Source organism: Ambystoma mexicanum, chromosome 6q (assembly GCF_040938575.1).
Source record: "Ambystoma mexicanum isolate Mex_15411 chromosome 6q, UKY_AmexF1_1, whole genome shotgun sequence".
NCBI lineage: Eukaryota > Metazoa > Chordata > Amphibia > Caudata > Ambystomatidae > Ambystoma > Ambystoma mexicanum.
In genome coordinates, this window is record NC_090937.1 from 486,621,394 (window position 1) to 486,641,682 (window position 20,289).

The 20,289-nt window shown below is 47.8% G+C and overlaps 1 protein-coding gene across 5 annotated transcripts in view; it reads left to right on the forward strand.

Annotated features, from left to right (window-relative positions):
• The window catches only part of CENPE (centromere protein E), a 2,471,681-nt gene that overhangs the window by 1,108,544 nt on the left and 1,342,848 nt on the right, over positions 1-20,289 (forward strand). For all 5 annotated transcript variants that reach the window (XM_069630970.1, XM_069630968.1, XM_069630972.1 and 2 more), the window contains 2 exons: positions 7,243-7,548; positions 7,794-7,949. In XM_069630970.1, the coding sequence (XP_069487071.1) occupies positions 7,243-7,548; positions 7,794-7,949 (462 nt within the window). The remainder of the gene's footprint in view (positions 1-7,242; positions 7,549-7,793; positions 7,950-20,289) is intronic.

Sequence of the window (20,289 nt, forward strand, 5' to 3'; positions counted from 1 at the left end):
TACTCTGCCTCCTGAGAGCTATACCGATAGAGACACAAACAAAAGGGTACCTGTACTCCCAGCGATCCTTCAGGTAAACAATATAGTTATATGCAAGAACATGGATCTGGGGCCGTGAGGTTGGATTAAATACTCTACTATCAATTGTTCACACAAAATTTATTCCAAAAATTATTTTACAAATTCCATTAAAACAACATGGATACTGTACAACTAATCAATTTATATCAACACCACCTTATTTTTCCCACCTTTCATAGACACTCATATCTTCGCTCACTCACCCCCCTCACCATATTTTCTGGCTATGCAAAAGAAAGAACAGTTTACAATACAGTCTCCTTTGCCACCTCTTCACCTATTCTTTATTATAACATTGGCACCATTTTTCTTGTCAAGGTATGCCTTATTGGGCCACTACAGTGTCTATGTGGGCTCTGTCTGCGTATGTTTCGGTCTGTTGAGGGCACCCCACTATCGCCCACAATTCAAACGACCTTCTTCAGGACAACACACAAAAAAGCGGTTCAATTTGCGCTCCTGCCAAAATATAGGTGGAAGATGTCTTCAACAGTTTTACAGTTCCAAGTCAAGTGTAAGCGTCGGGAAACACATCCCAAGTTTTCGAGAGGACCAGGTCCCACAACTCAAACAGACTGTATCCCTGTAGTTCGGATCAGTCAAGTCGAAACTTCATCCTGTGCGGATATCTTGCCCAGTCACTTGCGTATCACTGTGCCAACATGTATATTTAAACATGTAGATTTAAACCGCATAAGGTCCAGCCATATTTGCTATTTGAACTCCACACAGGAAAAACAAAAGCTGTCAAAGGTATCCTTTTGAAATGGTACATTACCTCATAAGCATAGTCGTTCCTAGAGTATATGGTTTAGGGATATGGAGAAGTTGGTTGACAGTTATTGCCTCAACATTGGTATGCTAAGACTGCCTAAGAATGCACACATTTTATTCCTCTGTCTGCAGAAGAAATCTACATATTATGATCGAATTCAGTCCCTGGCTTATTTGGCAAAGATCTGTAACCCTTCTAGGTCTGTTCTCAAATGTTCCTCGGAATTATCGAATTAAAATATATTTATTCTACTTTTGCGATTAGAAAGTTTGCGAGTTTTGGAAAATTCCAGGACATGATCTGGCATCAGATGGGAAGAGCGTCTGTCGCTTTGAAAAAGGGAAATAGTATCTACTCGTCATTTACTAACCCTTTGCCCGTATTACTATGAAGCCTACAAGAAGGGCTATCAGGAATTTACCTCCTATCATACTGACCAGTTTTGGAGCACCATATTTGGTGCAGAGTCCCTGGTAGTGACCTCTGCTGCGTTACACATCTGGCAGCTAGTGAAAAAGAAAATGGATACACAGTGAAAATCATAACAGCTATATTTTGAAGGAAAATTCATAAAATCTTAGACAAAGGTAGCCTAATGGATGCATTATCGTTTCAATTTAATTGATTTTGATATGACACTGTAATTAATTTTTACTAAATTGAAATGTATTTTGAATGTTTTCTTATCTCGATGCATATTTATGCACTTATATGTTTTTACAAATGTGTTTACTCTGTATTTTAATAGTTTGTATCAGTAGTGTAAAAGGTCAATTTTGACCAGAGGCACTTAAATAGAAAATTACTCACCGTAATCGTATTTCTGGTGCTTGCATCTGCTTAAGTTCACATGCACCCACCCTTCCTCCCCTACTGGAGTAGAAGGTGCATGGATGTTTTTCTGGGTTATCACTGTTTCTGCTTTATTACATCTGTACTCATGCAACAAACAATCTGAAGGACCTCGATGCGTGAAGGACCATGGGCACAGTACACTTCACCTTAGGGATAGTATTTCTAACACGCCCTGTCCATATCCGATTTCGAGTTTCAAAAACAAATCTTGTAATACTCTGTGACTACCACTAGATGTCGGACCATGCAGAGCATGTGAATCTAAGCAGATAAAAGCACCAGAAATACGATTACAGTGAGTAATATATTATATAGTTATATTTATTTTAAAAAAATGGCAAAAGGAATTGCAACGATTGTAGTTTATGAAGGGCCACGTAGTAAATAAGTGTTCCAGGGTTTCAGGCTTTTCTGCGTCCATACAGAATCTGCATATTTTTTATTTATGGGTAATTTTCTCTGAATTCCCCGAATGTCCATCGTAGAGAAAAAAATGTAGCCTTGGTCGAAGTAAATTTGCCCTCTTCCCTATTGGGGAACTTCTGTACATTTGGAAGAATATTATTGTGAGGTTTTTCTATGGGAGTAGTTCATAAGATTTACATGCTTCGATATTTGAGATCTAATCTGGCCTCCATAGTTATTTCTTGACTAGGATGGGATTCTGGTAGAGCTCAGTAGAGGAGTTAATTTTTTCAAATATTCCAGACAATTGATGATCCACTTGTTTATATACTGGCAAGAATATTTTCACATGCAATCATTAAGCCTGGCATATACTGAATCTGGAGAAGGAAGCATGATTTTTTACAAATATTTAAAGAAGCTTCCATGCAATCAGAGCTTTCAATCCACCTAATTCAAATCTATTATCGGCTCCATATGTGACGCAGGCAAACTGTCATTCCCTTACAATTTTTTTATTATTGGTAAAACAGAAATGTGTGATCTATTTTCTGTAGCTGAGCAGAATGAGCTAGGATTCTGGGTAAATCTTTCAGTGTCTTCATTGGGCCTCGCTGGTTAATTGTAGCACCCAGGTGTTGCAACAACTGGACCTCTTCTAGTTTGTTTACCAAGATAGCAGAAAAATGACCTGGTTCTTCTGATTCTAGGATATTTATCTTGGTTTTAGCCACATTTAATACCAACGCCAGGTCTTCCAAGTATGTGGACAGCACGTCGAAAGATCTCTGAAAACATAAGTAAGTTTGATCTAAAAGTATTTCATGCGTGTATACAAAATGTTTGATATAGGTATGACCTAGCATTGGGTAGGGGTGGAGGGGTAGGAAGTTCTCCATGTCAGCCTGATGCCCAATCCTGGTATGTAGTTATTAACGAGGGCTGGCACCAGGACACCACAATGTCATAGCCCCTGAAAAGTAGGCACTGGTGCAACATTTCACCAGCCAAATTCATCCGGATTTGGAACTTGGATTCGGCATGAAGATGTTTAATAACATTACCCAAGCATCTAGGGCAACCAAGGTGATTTGATCTTTCCCAAATTTTCTTGCGGTTCCCCAATATCAAATGCGCCAGTTAAATCTATACAGGCAAGATACAAAAGCGAACTGTTATTTTTTGTCCTTTGTTGGAGCATAGATAAGGTCAAGGTATTCAACAAGATGCCTATGTCTTTGCTAAACCCTGATTGGTTGTTCTGGTCCCTACATTTCAACCATTCAGGCATTCGCCCACATTTATTTAATACCGGAGCAGAAACATGTTTGCTGGAGGTGTCCAAGAGGACGTTTGGATGATAGAGGGAGGCTCACTGGCCCTTTTTTATTATAGGTACGATATGAGAATTCTTCCATGTGCTGGGGCGACGTTGGTGTTGAAGAAAATATGCAAAGCCAAGTGAGCAAAATATTAGCCCACAAGACTAGATTGCCCTTAATGGTAGTTCTTGCTAGACCCTCTGGGCCCTGTGGCCCTGGACTGGTTTGCTTTTTGTATTATTTCCAATATGTCTTCTATCTCAAAGTACAGGTGCCAGGTCTCCTGAAGATTTGTACTAGGGATATGCCTATTTGACAAAACCGTCTGGGCATACATTTCTGCTGAATGCTTTTTCCAGGTAGATTCTTGAATGCCATTAGTTTGGGTTTGTAATCTGCCATTTCAATTGGTTGTTGATTATTTTCCAAAGGTGGTATCTAGTTCTTTACATAGGCGTCAAAGCATGTGTTCTGCAGGTCTTTGGAGTATTAAGCTTTTGCATGCTTTTAGCATGCATGTGGCAATGCATTACTGCAACTAGGTGGGTGATGTGGGCTCCTTGCTTTTGTGTAGAGAAGATATGCGATTGTGGTTCTGGGCTCTGGAGAACAGCGTGTCTGATGGCAGTGCATGCTGGTGAATATTCTGAGCAAACAGGCAATTGGATTAGAAACCAACCATGTACGCGCTGAATACTCGAGGAATTGTTTCTTGTATTATTGGAATTGAATCCTCTTTTAGACATGCTCAAGAAAACAAGTATTTGGTATCAAGAGTTTTTTTTATTGTCATATGCTGACGCATGTTTCGACCTTCCAGGTTATTTTCAAGGCCATGAATTCTGATAAGCCTGTAGCGTATTCTGTGGTGTATGGGGGAGGCCCTAATGTACAATAATGGTGGGTATTCCACAACCAGGCTGGAGTCAGCCTGTTTAAAAAGCAGACTGTCCTGGTCACTCGCACTGGAGCAGACAGTCTTAGACGGGGTCAGAATGTTCTTTAGGATATTTTCTCCTGTTTGAGTATTCCTGCAGTGGACCTTTTAACTTTCAGCGTGAATAAAAAATGCAAGTGGTTCTGCTCAGAGGAATTCCCTCCTCCGCAGGGAGCTCTGTGGGATGCCCTGGCAGTAGAGTGGGACTTTGGCCTGTTCTGTGTTCCTGCCAATTCCTGTCATAACACTGGCTCTCAGAAGGCTGTGCCTGTTCCGGTCCACAATGATCTTGATCGCTCCAGATTGGACCTGGTAAACATGCTAACCGGAGTCTCTGGACATGGTCCTCTGCCCACCCTGGTGCCTACCGCAGAGGACATACTTCCCCACTTGTGGGAGGGGGATTTGCTCCTGCTCCCGAACCTTTGCAGCCTGAACCTTCATGACTGGCTGCTGAAAGGTTGAGATGTAAGGAATTTAAATTGTTGGAGGATGTTCTGGATTTACTCCCCTGATAAAATGCCTTCACCAAATCCATCTCTACCTGAAGGTGGCGTATGTTTTGGACTTTTTTGTGCCGGAGTTGGACCCGGACCCAGGTTTTTACATCGAATTCTGTGTTTTGGATTTGATTTTCTGCAGTCTTTTGGTCTCGATGGACCTATAGATTGGCCCTGTGAAGGAGTATCTTTCAGTCATTTTGGTTTTCAACTGAACTCCAGAGCAGGGATAATTGTTTACGATCCCTGCAGTCATGCAATTCCTGCAGTGTCTTTGTGATATATTTCCCTTACGCCTGTACTTTCCTGCATGGGATTTAATTTTAGTGTATTGACACTCCATGTGAGCCCCTTTATTCATGTTCATTAAGGCTGCTCCCCCTTAAGGTGATTTTCCTGGTTGACATCACTTCCGCTAGACTGGTGAGTGAGCTCCAATTGTCTGTTCAACCTCCTCCCTATTTGGTTTTTCTCCAAGGAGAAGGTGATGTTGTGAGCTAGGCCATCCTTCCTCCCAACGATGGTCTGATTTCCAGCTCTCTCAAAGTAACTATCTTCCTGTTTTTTTTCCTCCACCTCAGTCTTCCAAGGTAGAGGAATGTTTCCATCAGTTGGACCAGCTGTGGGCCCTCAGCTAATTTGTCTCTTGGGCGAGAGAGGCCAGTTGAGATGACCAGCTTTACGTTCGTTATTCTGATGCCTTTGCTGGCAGGGCTGTGACTAAACTGACCCTGTGAAGGTGGATCATTCTCTGCATCTCGGAATTCCATGATCTGGCTGGCAAGGAGGTCCCTCGGGTCTCTCTCCACCAGGGGAATGGCTGCCACCTTGGCTCTGCAAAGTGAAGTCTCTTTTCTGGATATTTGCCAAGCTGCTGCATGGGCTTCATTGCACAACTAAGCAATGCTGCTTGTATTTAGTGTCTGGCAAGGATGCTTGTTTTGGCAGAGCTGTCCTTCACAGTTTTCTGGTTTAAGTGGCGTCCTTAATGTCCTCCCTCTGCCAGTTCTGTGTACTGCTTTGGGAGTATAGGAAAGATGTGAAATCCTTAGGAGTCAATTAGAAGAACAAATAACTTGCCTCTCAGTACTGTTCTTCGGATGGACTTTCCTCCCACGGATTCCTCATCGCCCTCCTATCTGCCCCTCTTAGCAGATAGCTAGAACACCTTCGTTCTGCGGTGCCTCAGCATCAGAGTGCTATGGGGAAAGTATGGAACCAGAGGTCATAGGGTGCAGCGCCTCTATATATACACTAGCTCGGATGTCCTGTCTGGCGTGTGCAGGCATTGTCCAGAGCCAACGTGGGGCCGCACTGCATGCCTTGCCAGTGCAAAGGTTTCCGAAGAGCAGCTGCTCCGCGAGATAAACATCAAACATGAGGAATCTGTGGGAGGAAGGTCCATAAGAAAAAAACATTATCAAGAAGTAAGTAATTTGTCCAAAAAGCATTGCCCAGATGAATGCCAGAATGTGATTGATAAGTGATAGCTGGAAGGTTTTGAGCCAGTTTTGCAAGAGTGCTAAAGTGTAGCCATACTTGGTACACATTTATGATCTACTTACAGGTGAACAAGTGCTGAGGATGTGCAGTGTAACATTTGTATTGTGCTTGGTATGGATGCAGGTGCTTGGTGATGTAAGAGAGAGAATGTTATGGTGGGAGTGAGGGAATGCTTGGAGTAAAGGTTCCAGTCAGTCAGTTGGAGTGCTCCTGCCTGGGTGATGGGATCCAGTGGTTTTATTGAAGTAACTTGCTGGAACCTACCTAATGTCCCTGAGGATCCTGCTTTATTTCAGTATTGTGTCTCGTCTTTAGTCCCTTATTGATGTGTACCATCTGGTCTGCCACATTCTTCCCCGTTATCCTCTCATATTTGCCATTGTGTGCTCTTTAGAATATCCAGCCATTCAATGTGCATGAAACGGTTAAAGTTTGACAAGTCAAGGGTGCCAGGTGGTCCCTAAATGTGCACTATAAACTCCTGGTTTTATCAGTTCAAGCCCACTTGTGTGGCTACTCAGGCTGGTGTATATTGGCTCAATACAAACTTTGTGGCTGAGCAATTGTTTTTTTCTGTACTGTACTGTTGGACAAAGCTGAATGCTAGAAACTCTGCTAAAAAAGATTCTTCCCCATTTTTATAATTTATGGAACAGTTAATGCTATGTTAGAATCATCCAAATAAAATGTCACAATATTGTATTGAATGATTAACCTACCTTTTATCTTCACATTGTTAACATGGTGCCTTGTAAGTTTTTAATCTCGTATTGCAGGTATTTGAATTTATTTTTCTGAACTTCAGTTGTATTACAGAATGTTGGGTGCATGAGTTTGTAACACATTTTCTAATGTTGTGTTCAGTTATTTTCTTTAATGGAAGAGCTGCAACACAAGACCTCTGAAAAAGACCACATTCTCAATGAAAAAAAAGAGGTAGAGGAAAGGTGTTCTTTGGAAATCCGACAGCTTGAAGAGAAACTAAAGGCAAGTGAGTCTGCATTGCAAACTGTTCAAATGAAAGATTGTGAAGCGATGAAGCAACTACAGGAACTACAAGACGGTGCATCAAATTTATTAAGTGAAAAAACTGAGCTAGAGGAAACAATAAATGCACTGAGAACAGAACGAGACCAGTTACAGAAGGATGTTCAGAAGAACATCATAAAGGTTAGTCACTGGTTTATAGGAATCTGATTTTTCATGACACATTAAGATATTTTACCACAAGCTTCTGCTTTCCCATTCATGTTAATACAGACCTGCAAGGTATAGGTATTGTTTTCAACTTAGTTTTATATCCTGTCCATATTTCACATTGAACTATCATTGTTTTTATTCCAAAGTGGACTTTTTAAAGTATTTTCAGTAAATATTTTTAAATGGTGACTCTAATACCTCAAACTGTCTTGCAGTCAATTGAAAATGAAGAAGCAGAAAGTATAACACAAGAAGAACTTGACCTGAATAAATGTGTTGTTGACCAGTTCAAGAATCAAACTGCAGAGTATTCTATAAATATTGAGACAAATTCTGCAGGGGTGCAAAAAGCATCATCCCTTGAAGAAAAGGTAGGACAGTTGACATTCTACTTTAATATTAGTCTTAAGTAAAATGGAGAAATAGTCAAACGTAGGTGACTGAGTGTTCTCGGGACAGTGGGACAGAAATAAAGAACTCTGGTGCTAAGCTTTCTATCTAGGACTTTTGTTTAGAATTGTTTTCAAATAAGATTTGAATTCCATAGTTGCATAAAACAAATCCATAAAATACCTACTTCTAATATGTATATCCTTCCACAGATTATTCATCTAAGAATTCCCCTTCAGAGAGAGTCTGCTCTGTAAAGATGTTCAGCTCATAGCCAACCTATGCCCTACTGCTTTGGGGCATTTCCATCAAGGCTACTTGGCCCCTTATTGGCCTCTTATCCCCCGCCCTTGCATCCACACTTTTCCCCGTCCCACGCTCACTCCCTTCGCAACTTAGGCCCCCGTTCCCTCTGCCTTGTGTGCCACGTGCGTTCCCTCGCAATTTAGGCCCAGTCCCCCCTTCTTTGTGCCACATGCATCCCCACGTTACCTGTCCGTGCTCCTTCGGCCTAGCGCATCCCTCTCTCTGTTGCTCCCCATGCAACGGCCCCCGCTCACCTCACCTCGCACATCCCTCTCTATGCTTCTCCCCACGCAGCTTGTCCCCGCAACCCCGGCCTGTGCATCCTTCTCAGTGCTGCTCCCCACACAACTCAGGCCTGGTTCCTTCCTCTCCGGGCTCCCCTGAGCCACGTCCAGTGTATTGTTCCCTGCCTGTCTCTCGCATCCTACACCCTTTCGTTCTGTGACAATTGTATTGTCATTCCACTGTATTGTATTCACCACTGCATTGTAATTCCACTGCATTGGTTGTATTTCCTCTTACTTCCAGGTTTCCTTGAATTACCAGTGTTTGTGTATTTTGTGTTGTTGTGTTACCATTGTATTGCATATGTGCTGCATTGCTTGCTTTTCCATTCTTCACCTCTAGAGCCCCTGAGACTACCAGCTTTGTAATCTGTACTATACTTGCATTTGCACGCCCTTGAGCTCCATTGTAGTGTACTTTTGTCGTTCGACTGTTTCTCCACTCACGCTAGGACTCCGCAAGGCTCCAGTGTTCTTGCCCTCCTGTGTGCCTCCCTCCTGTTTGCCCCTAGCCTGTGCCCCCCCCTTACTCTCCGCCCGCACCCTCTATGGTGCTCTTCACCCCTATCTTCTCTAGCTACTATTCTATCAGCTATCCTATCCCTCACACTACTACTGGCAGGAAGAAGCTCAAAAGGGATATCCTGGTCTCCAACCCAGGCCTCCCTATCATTGATACCTACACCAGTGCTTCCTCCTCACCGACATCCCCTTTGTCGCTCCCTCCCCAGGCCTATGGACCTCCCCCATACGTACTCTGTTCTCTCTCCTTTTTCCTCGTCTCCCATTAATGGTGGCACCTGGTGGGAGGCCCTCCTGGCCCCCTTCCACTCCTCCAAGACCATCATTAATGTCTTCTTAAATTTTACCATCCAGGGCCCTCCGGCCAATCTCCTCCTTTCGATAGACACTTTGAGTCTTAACAACTTTCTTTCTTCTCTGTTACTCCTATCTACCGCCTTTTCCCTCTGCCACCTCTCCGGCACTCTCTTCTTCCTCTCTGACTACCCTGCCTTCTTCTCCTCCTCCTTACTCCTCTTCCCATTCTCTGGCACCTCCAACACTTCTGCAGGGCGTATCTCAAGCTTGTACCCCGCCACGGAAGTCTTGCAAAGGTGGCAATCTGTTCCACCTCGCTGCTCTTAACTCTGGCACCGCTGTGAAACACTCCTCCGACATCTGTCGTCTCCTGGAAGAGCTTGATTTGGATGTACTCGGTCTCACCGAGACTTGGTTCATTGCCAGCTCTGTCATGAGTTTTGACACTCTCCTCCCTGATGGGTTCAAGATCCTCTCCGAACCCAGAACCAATCGTCCTGGTGGGGGTGCAGCCCTGATCTTCTCGCAGTGGATCCCTGCTACTGTAATTTCTACACAGGCCTACTCCTCCTTTGAATACCTGGTCTGTAGGCTCGCTCTCTCTCGCTCTCTCTCGCTCTCTCTCGCTCTCTCTCGCTCTCTCTCGCTCTCCCTCTCCTGGCCTCTCTCTCACTGTGGCCACCATCTACAGGCTGGTTAAGCCAACCCCAGCGCTGCCAACCACCTTCTCGGTCATCCGGCCCATGAAACGTGTGTGAGTGGAGGCTTTGACCCTACTTTCTCTCTTCCATCTACACCTATGTCTCGCTCCATCTCTAACACTCTTGATGTCCTTGCCCCTGTCATGAGGATCCGTTTGAAGCCCGCATCCAAGTTCAACTCTTGGTACGATTCCGACCTCGCCACCCTTAATCGGAAATGTAGGGCATCAAGCGCATCCTCTGGCAAACTGGCTTGCCGCCTGCTCCAAAGGCAATACAGACTCTCTGTCCTCTTTAAGAAGCCTGCGACTCTCCGACCTCTAACAACGCGGCCAAACTTTTCAAAATCTGCAAGGAGCTGGCCAATCCTGCTGTAGTCTCTACCTCTCCTGTTCCCTCCTAGGCCCTTTGCACGGCTCTGGCATCTCATTTCACCACTAAAACTCTCGACATCCTGTCCACTCTCTCGTCCTCTACCTCCTCTTCCTCGCCCTCTACCATTTCCGACCCCTCTCCGGCCAGATCTCCTCTTCCTTTCTCCTCCTTCCCCCTCTGTTCACTCCCGACGATGTTTCTAGACGAGTCCGATCTATGAATGTCTCGGCAAAGCAGGTGCTCCCCTGCTCCTCCAGAACCATTAAGGACCTCATAGACACCCTTGCTCTAGCCTTGGCCGATTTCTGCAATCACTCTTTTGCCACTGGAACCATCTCCTCCCCCTTAAGCACTCCCTTGTGCCCATCCCCCTCTCTCAAGAAGCCCTCTGCCGATCCTTCCTCTCTGGCAAACTATCGCCCGATCTCGATTACTCATTTCCTAGGCAAACCCCTTCGACAAGCTGGGCATCTCCCAGCTTAATCTACATACTTAATCTGTTTATTGTCTCCATGACCACCAGTCTGGCTTCAGAGCAGCCAGAAGCATGGAAACTGCTCTCCTGAACACCAGTGAAGACCTGCTCTCCAATGTTGACTCTAACCTTCCTTCTGTCCTCATTCTCCTTGATCTATCCTCTGCTTTCGACACGGTCAACCACGCCATCCTGCTCAATCGTCTCTGTGACAACCTGGGTATCTCTGTTCAGGCCCTTGCCTAGTTGACCTCCTTTTCTCACTGATCGACCCTCCCAGGTCCAACTTGGGTCTTTCCTCCCTTATATCTCTCTCTCTCTTGAAGTGTGTTCCCCAGGGGTCTAACCTCTCTCCCTGGCCCTTTAACCACTACCTGGCACCTCTGGCCCACCGCAACTCTACTTTCTGCTCTAACTTTCAGTGTTAAGCACATGAAACCCAGTTCTCCTTCAGGCTCCCCTATGCCTCTTTTGCTCCTGCTCTCATACCAGACTGTCTGTCCTCAATTCAGGAATGGTGTGCCTCCAACGATATCTGCCTTAATGCCAGTAAGACTGACATGCTACTCATTGGGACACCTGCTCCTTCCTTCTCTCTCTCTGGCCGCCCACCCCGGGCCCTCTACCTGCTCCTTCCTGTGAGGCTAAGAAACTTGGTGTCATCTTCGACCCCACCCTCTCCTCACATCTCTGACGTTGCTAAGATGTCACACTGTCAGCTGCACCTCCTCAGAGGTATTCTTCCTTTTCTCACTTTCCCCCAGAAGCTCACTGTCTCCTGAGCCCTGGTCGTCTCTAGGCTTTCTAAATCTGCCTGCCTCTACTGCAAGACTTCTCCTCACACCCAGGGATCGTATCTCGCCAGCTCTGAAATCTCCCCACTGGCTCAATGTGGCTCAGAGGATCAAGTTCAAGACCCTCTGCATCGTCCACAATGCTTGCTGGTGCTGGAGACCACACTACTTCCAACTTTATCTTCCTTCTCGAGCCCTCCGCTCATCCACCTCCAACTGTCTGAGGGTCAGCCACTTCTCCAGGCAGAGAGTGGGGGGGTAGATGTCTTTCCTCGGCTGAGGCCTCGCTCTGGAACAGCCTCCCTTCCACTCTCAAACTTGAGCAGGACCACCTAAGTTTTCGGAAGCAACTCAAGACCTTCCTTTTCGCTTCCGCTTTCTCTCTCCCTTGCTGATGTCCCTGTCTGCTGCGCATATTGGTTACCTGGCCACCTACTGAACTTACGGGACCGGTCTCCTGCACGACCAGTTGCTCTTGCACTGCCTCCTGGCCTGTATCTGCAACCCTCCATCCCCTGACTCTCTGCACTTATGAGCCACTCCTGGCAACACTTACGAGTTACTTACACTCTCCCTTCCCTCTGTCCCCCACACCCCTGGCAATTCTCCCCCTCCCACCTTCCTGCACTTGCGCAATCTGAATGACACAAGGCCTAGTAAGATTGTTGTTTTGTCCTCCTTCTGTCCTCCCCTCCTTGTCGCGCCTAGAAACACTTGTGTAAAGGCGCGTCAAAAATGACTTATATCATGGTGTCAGAAGGATGTCATCCGTGTGTATGTTGGTAGCCAGCTTCCTCATTTACCTTTTCTGCAGTCAGCACGGAAGAAGACATTTTCTACAGCATTGCCACTTCAATGCTTTTGTCAGGAAAATGTCCCCAAAATCTTTTTTTTTTTTTTTTTTAACCCTGTGATAACTAGGGTGCACCATCCCGGGGTCTGAGCCTCCTACAACACTTTGTTGTCTTAACAGAGAACATCACATGGAAGAATGCAGCTCATTGCTTCATGCACCCCAAGGCAGCTATCGGGAACTTGTCTGCAAAGCTGCTTTTAGTGGCAGCAAGATATACACACCATAGAAGCACTCTTTGGGTGTCACTGTTGTCTCTCGGTCATCCCCAGAAATGTAGCTGTTAGGCCGCTCATCTAGATGTGAGGAAAAATACTAGGATAGGCAGAGAAAATTAGGAGGCAAGATTGTTTACACAGAGAATCCCCTTCTTCTGAGTCTGACTCTGCCCCACCAGTAACATTATCTGATTCCAGATCTTCCGTTCCCGTGTCTTCCTCCATGCTGGGTGAATGGGAGCAATTCAGACTTGCTTTAAGTATTGGGCCAAACTCAACCGGTTGCAAGACCTCTTGTGGACCTATCTGATCACATCATAGACCGCTCTGGTCAAGGAAAGACTGCATCCAGATGCCCAGGAGTTTGCATCTCAGTTTAGCGCAGAGTCGGCAAAAGTGCCCCTTGCTACAGACTTCCTTTACACTCTCTCCATTGACTTTTGCACCTTTTTGAAGTAGGTGCTGAGCAAGCTATTGACTGTAAAACTGGTGCCGATATTAATTGTTCGTTTTGGAGCCGAAAGCGAATGACTCCTGATACAGCCTTGACAAGCCTGCTCTTTTCCAAGAATGAAGGAATTTTTTGATAAATGCTAACAGTAACATGAAGATTCTGAAGCCATCTCTTGGGGATTAGAGCCTGGACACTCTTGTAGTGAATCTGCTCTTTAAGGTTTTTGGAGAGGGAAGCAGTCAGACACATTTTTATTATAGCTAAAACATTAACTTTAGAAGGCCTTCTCAACACAATTCAAGATTTGGATATTGGCTTATCAGCCATCATATCTTTGAGATCAGATTTCAGTGGATTGCATTTTCCCGCAGATTCATCATCTGATGGATATCCCGTCCAGCAGCGGCAGCTCAAACTATTTCGACTGGGGGCTTAGTGCCTCTCTGTGTCGATCCATCATGACTCTACTGCGCACCTAGACTCCGGATGAAACGTTGGCAGTGCATGCATCAATGCACTACTCCCCCCATACCTCAGTTGATTTCTTTCTGCGTGCTCCGCTGTTTCGGAACACCATTCTCTTTTCTGCACCCCATTGCCCATTGCAGAAAGACAGTGGAGAGTGTGTTTCTGGATTAGGGCTGGGTAACCCAGCCAAGCCACTCCTGACCTACGAGCACACGGACATCCTTAACAAAGGCCCACAGACAGAGCATTGTCCTTTAATGCAGCCATATCTAACCCCATGGGCATATAGTGACAGAAGCCATGTTCCATGGCTGCCATGGATGCCAAATTGATGAAATGTATAGCCAACTGGAGGGGGGTGCATGATTTGCCCTTCCTTTCGGCTCACCCTACTCCATAAAGGTAGGTGGTCCAAACCACCATGGTAAAGTCACGCCCAGCCACACACACACCCAACCTAACTACAGACAGAGTCCAAGAAGACTGACGTTTTAGCAAACATTTTTGCAGCAGGGAGGATGGCCCGAAGCCATTCAACGGCATTAGTGTTTTTTTTTTTTTTTTTAATATACTCAAGTGCTGTGGATAACAGTAGTTGAGGTGACTGATCTCCCAGTAGAGAAGATGGGAGATGGGTTTTAGACATGATTGATGGAAAGGAGGGGGCTTGCCAAGCCTGTCTCGACACCGCTGATTTCGTGAGTCGTGCCATGGGTGGAGGGTTCAGCCCTTTGTGTAAGCTTAACAGATAAAGTACTGTTGTGTCAGGAATGGAGGCTGGGACAGAACAGGCGCTAGCAGGTGGTACGGGAGGAGGCCGGACAGATGCAGGACTCCTTTATCCAGGTTCCCTGAGAAGGGCGTCACAGGGCGCTCAGCACACAGCTGCACGTGGAAATAAAGTTCACTGCCTGCCCGTGCCAGGTGCGGTTTATTGAGAGGATTACAGCACGGGCGGACGTGGCGAGGTGTGAGCATAAGCAGCAGTGGGAGACCTGGGCCCGCAGGCGGTGATCGCGCTCAGCGTGGGTAACTCCCGAGTACGAAGCGTGAGACGGACGACCCGGGCCATGTGGCAGTGATGCGGGCTGCTTGATGTGAACTTCATGATCTACTCATCAGTGTCCAGGTTGCCTCACAGGGCTCCCAGGCCTTCAGTTAAGTAATTTGGTGCAACTCGCTGGTCTTGTTTGTTCTGTCCAGTCACGACAGTATATCTTCAGTATAGGTTATGGCCCTGATTCCTATGCTTTTGGCATTTAAGGTGTTGTAACGTCTGTGAAACTCCCTGTGAAGGAAACAGAGTTTTGTGCTCTGAGGATATGAACTAGTGAATTCAGTGTGAAGGAAACCCGGAATTCCAAGGGGTGATGGGAAAATAAGTTTCATCTCGCAAAACAAGCTCGACAATAACACGTGTAGGTGTGCCAGCCATAAGGACAAGATTGCTCACTTTATGTACTGGTTTCTTGTCTTTCACGCATCAATTTGCCTATCGGGACAAGAATATAGGGTTTGTTGGGACGCGATTCCCACGTGTCTCTTCCATTTGTTCTTGTGTGTTAATGTTGCTACGCAGGTTACCTGCATATGTATCATGCTCAATGTTAGGCCATTATCATGTGCAAGACTCGCTGTATGTTGTGGGAAAGCATACTGTTTGTAAAGGTTCTGGTATCCTATGATATTTTATTTGTATCGCGCTCTTACACAGGTGTTTCAGAGCGCGACTAGGCAAGGGAGGGGATACAAGGGAGAACACAAAAAAAACGACGATTTTACTAGGCCCAGTGACATTGAGAAAGCACAAGTGCATGGGGAAAAGGGAAAAAGTGCATGGAAGGGGGAGAGTGGAAAGTGCACAGCAGAGGAGAGTAGATAAATAATAAATAAAAAAAAATATAGAAAGGAGGCAATAAACCGTGATAGTGCAGCCAGCATGTGTCAAGTGCTGTGTTTATGGCGAAAGATTGGGTAAGTCTGATAAGTGCAGAAAAGAAGAAAATTGGGTGGGGGGGCTGTATGGGTACAGATAGAGTCCATCCAGTGTAAGGGGTGGCCGGGAGGCAGTGCAGGAGGGCGGCAGGGTGATCAGGTACCTGGACCCAGAGGAAAGAGGATGGCCAGGTGCACAGTGCCAAGAGAGAGCGGGTCAGCAGGGGAGAGGGGGAGAGAAGGCAGAAACAAAGAGGAAGGTCTTTAGGTGCTTCCGGAACCGGAGATGGTTCTCCAAGTTTTAGAGTGGCAGGGAGGCTGCTCCAGAGGGAGGCCCCAGCCAAAGATAGAGATCTACCCCCAGCTTGTTTCTTTGAAAAACGATTAACCCGGAGAGAGTTAGAGGTAGAGGAGCGAAGAGCTTGAGATGGGAGGTATTTGCAAAGGGATAGCTGAAGATATTTTGGACCCAGGCCACAGAAAGCCTTGTGGACAATGCAGAGGGACACTGGTGACAAGGGTTCTAGGGATCAGATGGCAAATGACTAGTGGACGGAGTAGCAGGCAGAAATCAGGGTAATTGTCTATAGGTCAGGTATTGCAGGATGTGTTACTATGTTTTATGTGTATCAAGATATGTTCTTTTCCTAAACTCCCCTACCTATCCAATCTGGTTGACCCAACCCTCTTTCCGGTGTTCCTAACTCCCGGTTTCCGTCCACAACTTCTCCCTAATCCCTCCTCCCCCATTGGCTGCCATGTGGTCACCTGTACATTCTACCATCAGGAACCTGTGCCAACCACGTGGGAGGGCCGAGTTCATTTGGCTTCTGGGGTGGGTGTCGATACCCTTCCCTCTTGTCTTGACATAATAAGCCGCCCCCACATAAGGGGTCAATTCGCCACCCAAGCCAAATGGACACGATCACTACCCCTTTAGCTGAGGTCTTGACGAACTTACAAGAAATTCAGTCTGAATTAGCTCATGCTTGACAGGAAGCCACAGTGTTGAAGGCCCAAGTTCAGGGTTTAGTGGCGCTGGGAACTCAGTTACAAGCAGGAAGTGCAGGAGCATCTGGAGGGCCTAGTCGCCCCCCACGGTGATAGTACAACAAACAAGTAACGTACAGTGGGCCTCACCAGAGCGGTTTGCAGGGGATCCTCGGAAATGCATGACATTTCTGACGCAGTGCCCATTGCATTTTTTATGTAAACCTACAGCTTTTGAGAGTACGCAGGCACAAACTGCATTTCTTACTTCCTATTTAACTGGGGATGCAGCAGCATGGGCCATGCCATTAGAACAAAAAGAGGATCCTATGTTGTATGATTGGGATTAATTTCTGGCAGAATTTGGGAGGTTATTTGATTGACAGGATGGGTCATTGGTACATAAGGAGCTTCTGACATTACTCCAGGGAACTCGAGATTTGGTTACTTATGTCACCCAGTTTATTTGCTTGGTGATTAAGACAAAGTGGCCGGGGCCCAAGCAAAATGTGTTATTCTCCAGCATGGGGTCTGGCATGGATTCACATGCTCATGAATATTCCCCGTCAGGCTGGGAATCCTCGGTAAAGAAAAAATCAGTATCAGTTTTGTTTCTGATCTGTCTTTCTTAGTAGTAACCAATCGCTGATCTCTGGGTCATACTGCCCCCAGCCAATGACTGCCCTCTCCCTAAGCCCCGCCTCTAGCAGCCATCCTCAGATTTTTACCGCACGCTCAAGTATTGGGAGTCCTCGTGCTTTAGCTCTCGAGTTTCGCTGCGTTTTTCGCGCTTTTTCAGGAGATTTTTTCAGTTTAATCGAGCCTCAAGCTCCACCGTTTCTACTTACGATAACGGGGACCCGTTTCGGAATTCTTCTACGCCCCTCAAGGGTGAAGTTTTCGTCGAGTTTACGCTTCTTGGAGGATTCCGGAAGATCTGCGGCCTACCTCAACGGACATGGCCCAGGACAAGGGAAGCTCGACGCCCGGATCCAAGCTGTTCAGGTGCTGCCCTGGATGCGGATTACAAAAAGTTTTCAAGGAAGATGAGCATTCGCAATGTCTCTATTGCCTTCATGAGGACAAGACGCACGTGGAGAAGGACTGTGCGTTCTGTAAGAACCTTTCGGAACGGACCAAACAAGATCGTCGTTCCCGCCTCGCCACCTGGCTGGAGAAGGGCACAGGAGGTGAGAAGGCGAAGAAAAAGTCTGAGCGGGCTTCTAAGTCCTGTGAGGGCGCCCCGGCAACGGGGGCCCAACAGAAGGCCAAGCACAGCGAGTTCCCGGGCACCGGGGCGCCGAAATGTCGGGCTTTTCGGCTGCCAGGCAGGGCGCGACTTCCCCGGCACGTTCAACCACGAGCCAGTCCGAGAACCCGGGTAAGCTGCTGGAGTGGCCCCGGTCGATCTCGAAGGGGGAGCGAGGCGCTGACCCTCCCCCCAAGGCGAAGGCCCAGGACGCACCTAAGGTGGTGAGGGCTTTGATCCAGCCAGCAAAAGCCTCTATCGAAGTGGTCGCTGCGACCCTGGTGAAGCCGGCTGAAACTACGCCAGTGGAATCGGCCTCTGGGCCCAGACTATCCCTGCCACCGCGGAGGGAATCCTCTTTCCAGCCCATCGTTGAGACCCCCGTGAAGTCCCCGGCGGAAAAAGGGGGGGGGCGGTGGCCATTAGACTCGGAATCAGCCTCTGAGGAGGAGCTGGTGGAAACCGAGAAGGGCCTCAACGAGAGGTTCATAGGCCTCAACGAGAGGTTTGAGAAGGTTCGATCCCAGGGGGTGGTCCCCGCTGACGTGATCGACGAAGAGGGCCCAGTGTAGCGGCCACCCCGTCCGTCGCAGCCATTACCCGAGCCCCAGGATAGCTCGGCGGCCGTTTTGTTGGCGATCCAATCCTTATGTACCGAGATAAGGACGAGATTACCACGGACCCCGACGGAAGATCCAGAACCGGGCCCATCGGGAAACCCTCCGAACAAGTGGAGGAGAGTCCACCCCTCTCCGCCCTTCGTGCCCGCGAGGCCTGTGGACCCCTCATCCCCCTCGCCGGACCCTGGAGAGGATACAGCGACAGATACAGCGACGGGGACGGACGACGACGGCGGCGATGACACAGCGGACATCCCGTCATCACCCCCCCTCGGGCTTCTCCAGCCGACGAAATTGGCTCCTTTCACGCCATGATAACCAGGGCATCCGAGCTCTTCCAGCTCTGCCCTGAAGAACAAAAAAAGAAGGGTTTCTTTACCAACGACCAGAGGCCAAGAGGAAGACTGTCCTCTCGGTGCCTTTGCTCGGCGACATCTGGTACGAGGGGCTTGCTGTCCTCAAGAACCCTTCCACGACACCCGCCAAAAGGGCACTGGTACAAGAAGAAGTACTGAGTCCCCGATGCCGCCCCCTTGTGCCTCAGTGCCCAGCCCACGCCGGACTCTGTCGTCTTGGCAGCGGCTAAGAAGAAAGCAGCGGGTGCGGCAGCTTCCACTTCCCCGCCAGACAGCGAGGGCAAGAAGTTGGACTCCATGAGACGACGAGTCATCTCGTCGGCGGCGACGACGATTAAGGCGGCCAATGCCTTAGCGATTGTGGCCCGCTACGACAGGGAGCTCTGGTTCAAGATAGCTCCCCTGCTAGACTTTCAACCTGATGACAAGAGGGCCGAGGCCCTACAAATTCTGCAGGAAGGCGAGGTGGCGTCGGATCACGCCATAACGGTGGCAACGGACATTGCCGATACCGGATTTCGCCAATTGGGCAACAGAGTTTGCCTCCGACGACGAGGATGGCTCAAGGCGACAGACTTTTGCCAGGACGTCCAGACCAGAGTGTTGGATATGCCGTTCGACGGCAACAACCTTTTTGGTAAGGCTGTGGACGAGTCTCTCCTGGCATCAAGACGGACTCAGAGACGGCCCGGGCCCTAGAGGTACTTCAACAACGACGGCCCTTTCGGAGCTCCGGAGGCAAACAGAGTGCCTCCAAAGGATCCAGCGTTGGCTCTTCCACAAACCACCAGGCGGCACGCTCCTCTTCCCAGGAGGCCTACAGAAGTCGCGGCAAGCAAGGGGGATCCCGCCGTCGGTGCCAAGGAGGCCAAGGCGGCAAGGCCGCCTCCAAGCAAGACTGACCCGGCCGTGTCGTTGGGCCCCCACCAAAGCACCCCGGTGGTAGGCCCTGCTGACGAAGTTCGTCAGCGTGTGGGAGTCCATCTCCACTGACCGTTGGGTGCTGGACACCCTGGCCAACGGGCACTTGTTGGAATTCCAAAAGAAGTGCCCTCGCATTCCTCCCGTGGCCAGGAAGGAGAATCACGTCCCTCAACTGCTGTTGGAGGTAAGGGCGATGCTTAAGAAAGGTGCCATCAAGCTCGTCCCCAGGAGGCTCCGGGGCTCCGGAGTGTACTCAAGGTACTTCCTTGTCAGAAAGAAGACAGGCGGCTGGCGCCCCATCCTGGACCTGCGTCGGTTAAACAAATACATCAAGGCACAGAAATTCAGGATGGTCACCCTCCAGCACATGCTTGGACAGCTGGAGGAGGGCGACTTCCTATCGTCGTTGCACCTGGAGGATGCTTACTTCCATATCCCCATTCTAAAAGGGCACAGGAAGTTACTCGGGTTCGTGGTTCAGGGACGCCACTACCAATTCA